Raw genomic sequence first — 6000 nt, 5'->3', positions numbered from 1 at the left:
TTAATTTCATTGATGTGTTGAAATATGTCACAAAAATCTTTTTGTCATGGGAGATTAAATAATGGTTGCAATATTTTTGTTTTGTTTTGTTTTATCTAAATTAATAAATAAATATAATGTTGAATGATTTTGTATACTAGTACAAATGTAAACTTAAATTTTATGTATGGTTAATTTTTTTTTTTTTTTTTTTTTTATTTTTTTTATAAATTTCTTTGTCTACAGTTCGAGGGACACTGATTCCCTAGTGGTTTTCCACGTGGATTGTAGGCAAAGGGATTTTTCCTTTTCAAAGTGTGACTAATGCTGTCTTTAGTACAAATAAACAATTTGTTATTGGTTAATATATTTTCAGCAGAAATGTGAAGAATCAAGTTGAAATACAATTGTCAATGTTCCTGATTATGAAGTAAAGAGTGTTTGATTCAACAACAGTAAAGAAAGAGACAAGCCAGCATAGTTTACACTTGGAGGTTAAGTCCCTTTGCTTACAAGCTTTCCACATGCTGAAGATGTTATTAGAATAATGACAATGTTCATTTTGATATGAGTTCATTGCCTTAACTCAACTTTTAAAAGTCCCTATGTGGTCAAATTCATGAGAATTTATTGAATTATGAACGATTTATAAAGAACTGTTTACATGGATCTTTAAATGTTTAGAAGTGTTTTAAAGTAATTTTAAAAGGAATAATATTTAATAAAAGTGTTGAATTTGTTTTGAGTATTGGGAATACTATTCCTTAAGGGAAAGCCTTGCTAGTGGTGTATTTTGAGATTGGACTGCAAATATGCTGTATGGACTATAGAGTTTTCTATGCCCATAACTTAACATGAACTGGATGCAAGATTATATCAATCACTGAGGATATGTGTATAACCTCATTGGTTGATATCTTTGGCGGAAGTACATGTGATACATCCTCTTTCTTTCAATATCCATGTGGTGGTTGGTTTAAGGGCTATGTTTGGTCAGGCAATACATATTGCCTGTTTGGGTTGATGAGGTTCTTGATAAGTTCCCCCCTCTCCCATCCATAAGTACCAAAATGTGGATATGTTTTTATATTTATATTGCAATATTGGTATTACATGTATGCATTTTGGGTTGATAAGCACGAGACAACATTAGAAAAACATGAGCATTACCATGGGATCATGTTGACAAAACAAACCTTCGCTTTATCGATTTTCAAGGGAAAGGTCAATTAGGGCAAGTGTATTGGCATGTTTGTGTTTGCTTTTTCATTACAATGGTAAAAATAAGATTATATATCTCGGATGACAATAATGTTGATTATAATGCTACATTTTATGAGCTCCAGAGTAGTTTTATAACTGAAAAACAACTGTGCACTATATCCAGTGAGTTCTTCTGTATTGCATTGTGCATGGTAGTCCACATTTTGGTTTCTGAAACGTTAAGATATTATCTTGTATTCGGTTCTTTTAGAGTTTTCTATGCCCATAACTTAACATGAACTGGATGCAAGATTATATCAATCACTGAGGATATGTGTATAGCATGAATGCTATACATATATCTTATAGACCAAATCATCCCATTTGTATATGTGTAGTGCTAGTCTCAAACAGTACAAAATATTCTAAAAATAAAGATTGTAAAACACATATATATCGCAAATTTAATTACTTGTCAACAGATGTATATATCATATAGATCTTCTTCCTTTGCTGTCCTTCCGTCACCGATATACACAGCAAAATCTCTAATTGTTTTAAATTATTTTTGACGTATTATAGTTTATTGACATTTCTTCGATGATCTTAACTGCCTCTCATGTTATTCATTACAGATTGTAAACTACTAATTTCTTCGGTTATGTCTATTTTGGAGTTAAAGGTACTTCTGTATCTCTGAAAAATACCTTTTAATATCAAACATTCAATTATTAATATATCCTGCAGTATATTTTCTAATATTTCAGAGAAAATCGCTTATCCTCAACTTAATGAATCGCCAGACGTTTGGGGTGTTTCTCTCGGTTTTAGTTTGTAAACCGGATTAATTTTCGCTCTATCGATTTATGACTTTTGAATACCGGTAAACTAAGTGCCTTTATTATGTCGTCAAATTGGTATATTTTTTAAAACTATGATATAAACAAAAATGATAAAATTAAACTCTATGCTATATAACACATCGAAATGCGTCAGATAATTTTTTCAAAAATAGTACTTGTGTAGGTTGAAGTATATTTTGCATACAATCAAGTGAAAACTAATGAACCTTTTAAATTTTCGAATTTTCAAAATATATACTGTAGTGAGGTTACTTTTTCTTCATGCCATTTTAGGTGAACAATAGTGTTTATAATATTTACTAATCTAATGGTTTAAATAATCCACTGTTGCGTATTTAATATCATTAGACATTTCTCTCTATTTTGATACGCCTACAAGTCTTTAAGTATTAAATAAACTCATCATAGATACCAGGACTAAATTTTGTATATACGCCAGACGCGCGTTTCGTCTACAAAAGACTCATTAGTGACGCTCGAATTCAAAAAAGTTAAAAAGGCCAAATAAAGTACGAAGTTGAAGAGCATTAAGGACCAAAATTCCTAAAAGTTATGCCAAATACAGCTAAGGTAATCTATGCCTGAGGTAGAAAAGCCTTAGTTTTTCAAAAATTCAAAATTTTGTAAACAGTTAATTTATAAATTAATTAGTATCAAATGTCATTTTGACACCATTGTAATGTTAAACATGATTTCAATTATTGACAAACAACAGTCTCATTCTCGATATTTCATATATTTCACTAATGTTATGGGAATATCTTTTCAAACGAGCAATTTTAAATGTTTTTCTTCTGTGTCATCAGTACGATGATTTTTCAAATTCATTTTTACATCAAATAAAACCAAAAAATCATAAAATTGCAAAGATATCAGTTACTGTGAAATTAACTTTGTTGATGAGCATTTTATAGTAAACAAATTAAATATGTTCGCTTTCACAATTAAATACTGAAGGTGGTTAACGGTCCGTGAGCACAAGGTTGTATTTAGTTAAATATGCACTGAAATCAAATTTATTGCTCATTCATCTTTGTGTAAACAGAGTAGCCTTTTCACTCTGTTGATCATGTTTGCAATTTGTTGGTATAAAAGTAGGGTACATGTAGAGCATCCATAACGGCACACAAAATGAGGTTTTGTGTAAATGTACTTTGTGGGGTACTGTTTTCCAGTATTGCAATTTTGACAAGTTCTTACCCTTTAGGTAAGTTACACAAATGTTAATTGCATGTTATATAAAATAAATATTTTCAGATGAATTAAATAGAAAAGCATAATTATGTATTTTTACCAATACAACAGTTACATTAATATATATACTGTTTATTTTATTTTATTTCATATTTTCATCTCATCTTATCATGTGTGTTTCTGTGATGTTATATAACTTTTGGTAAACTTCTTTGTACCATTGTAACTTTACGGTGTTTGAGAAATAAAGAATCTTGAATCTTAGAAACAAGGCTTACACTACAAAAAAATCACCAGTGACGCGCATAATGAAAATTATTAAAAAGGCCAAAAAAAGAATGAAGTTGAAGATCATTGAGGATGTGCTGTGTATCTATATACTTTTATCTGACAACTGAAAAATACATATACGATATAAAAAAAAATGTTTATCCGCACAAAAACAGGTTATTCCGTTCACGATTGACTAGGATTGTGTAATGTGTAAGAAGGGAAACGAAAAACATTATGTTTTCTATTTAAGATTAAAAAACTAAAAACTAAAATTGATTTGATTTAAAAAACTATTTGTTCAATAAGTTTTTTTCTCGGAAACCCCTTCCCAACACCGATACATTAGAAGGAGTATATGCAATTCGTTGTGACATATATTTTACTCTGTAACTCCATAGAACGAACAGCAGAAATCATTTAAGTAAACTGAAATACAGCCATCTCCCATGCGCTAGTTAAAAATTATGGTATATACAAACCTTTGGAATATCAAATCCTTTGTTAAAGAGCTATATGCTTTGATGTGTGCATGTTTCACTTTGTATACTCATTCAATGCCTCGTGTAGAGTGAGAACCAATATTTTATGTCCCAGGTCTAAGGTAAACTGTTTCTGCTTCTTTTCAATTATATTTATTTCCAGGTGGCAATCTATTTTTCAGGTTTTTATCCACCTATTTGATTAATTTTAATTTTTTTCTCGCCTTGAATATACACGAGTTAACACGTATAGTAGCGGAGAGTGATGATTAACCAGGAAGACTCACATGAAAAGTTATAACCCTGATAAATTTGCACAGCTTTTTCAACTTATTTTTTATTTTTAACTGAAATAATTTTTCAAATTTTAGTATGTTACATCTGTGCAAGAAAAAAAGTATCTTAATATTGTGCTCGAAAATTTGCCAAAGAACTACACTGAAAAGTGTAATGAAATTCATCACCAATCTCGTTACAATGACATAAGTTACAATATCTAAGGTTTCGCTCAATTTTATTCCATCTACCAGTTTCGATGGATAACTTATGGTTACCAGTTCGAAATCTACAATATGTTATTCTATCTTTATTACTTAAAATATTCAGATATTCCTCAAATTCAAAATTTTGTATATACAATGTGTAGGCCAAACCTTTTGATGAACTGTCAATATCAACTCTCCATTTCTGTTGAAACTGATCAAATAACTTTTGTTTTAAACTAATACCCAAGCACTTATAATTAAAATTTCCTTGTGACAACCATATATTGCTATATCCACAATTATCTTATGTATCTTTAACGTATTTCAACCAATCTGACCTAAATTGGTTGTCAGAATTCTTCAAGAACATGTATTTGTATAATATTTTAGCAATCCTGTTATCATCCCCATTCATTATTTATGACCAAAAATTAACCATACGCAGCTGTATATGGGTCATTTTCGAATATTCAGTACACCCATGCTAAATTTGTTATTACTAATGGAAATTTCAGTTGTAATTGTTTAAATGAAAGCTTGTCGGATTTGTGATTCAGAACATTAATAATAAACACACCTTACATCTTTTTTGATAAGATTAAACTGCATTTAAGTCCGATTTTGGGGGTATTTGTGTGCGTACAGTGTCAGAAAAACACATTTCAAATGATTTTTTTCCGATTTCCTGATCGCCTTGATATCTGCAAAAGGGACTTTTATTAACGTTAATTATTACTCTAACGAAAAATCTTAGCTTCTTTATCATTGTATGTAACATATTATCTACAAACTAAATTCAATCAGGGTACAGGAGGTTCATGTCTATCCTATTACCGCTACTTAAATCAGCCGTTAAATTATTCTCCCTATGAATATTTAATCAGTCGGTGTTGATTTCAAAAGTGCAGAGTAAACTTTACATTTGAAACGCCTCGTTTCTTGAACGACAGTGTAGAGAAAAGAAATTTGTGTCCGTATTTTCTTTTTCGAAAGAAAGACATAACTTTCTTGTTTTAAAAGATAAACACAAATTGTTTTTTTGTTGAATAATCGATAATTTCTGTATTTTATATCAGTATCATTAAAAATTATGCTATTTTTATTCAGAAATAACTCATATTTATCAAATGTTCATGAATAGAGGAACAAACGTCGACGTCATTTTTTGCTGCATGTTTAACAAAATTTAAAAAATTACTCGATTTACAGTTTTATAAAATTTGGGTCACATAATCTCCTTGCAGAATGAAACAAATTGCCGTTTTAAAAAATAGGGGTCCATGCACTCGTTTTCAAATTAAATCAGTTTGAATGATATAAATCAGTCGAAAAATGTATCTTTTCCCGATATGTCATAGTTTGACGTCGCGAAAATAACATTTTACGTTAGCAACGTCATTCCCTCCCCTGTAACTGTATCGTATGCCCTTTTAAAATTACATACACCAACAGTATGCTTGTAAAAAGTGCAATAACGTGTTGGAAACCAAATTCACAATAGAAAACCATAAACACTTCACCAAA

The 6000-nt window shown here is 30.0% G+C and overlaps 1 protein-coding gene across 2 annotated transcripts in view; it reads left to right on the top strand.

The window, feature by feature from the left end:
• The first annotated feature begins 3068 nt into the window (after positions 1-3068).
• The window catches only part of LOC139521804 (uncharacterized), a 63733-nt gene continuing 60801 nt past the window's right edge, over positions 3069-6000 (top strand). The window contains exon 1 of one of the 2 annotated variants that reach the window (XM_071315440.1): positions 3069-3252. In XM_071315440.1, the coding sequence (XP_071171541.1) occupies positions 3177-3252 (76 nt within the window). In that variant the 5' untranslated portion in view covers positions 3069-3176. The remainder of the gene's footprint in view (positions 3253-6000) is intronic. The other variant, XR_011664069.1, reaches the window with a different exon arrangement.

This window comes from Mytilus edulis, chromosome 4 (assembly GCF_963676685.1).
Source record: "Mytilus edulis chromosome 4, xbMytEdul2.2, whole genome shotgun sequence".
In the NCBI taxonomy this organism is placed as follows: domain Eukaryota; kingdom Metazoa; phylum Mollusca; class Bivalvia; order Mytilida; family Mytilidae; genus Mytilus; species Mytilus edulis.
The sequence above is the reverse complement of the archived record's forward strand: the minus strand, read 5'-3'. Positions and strand labels throughout refer to the sequence as shown.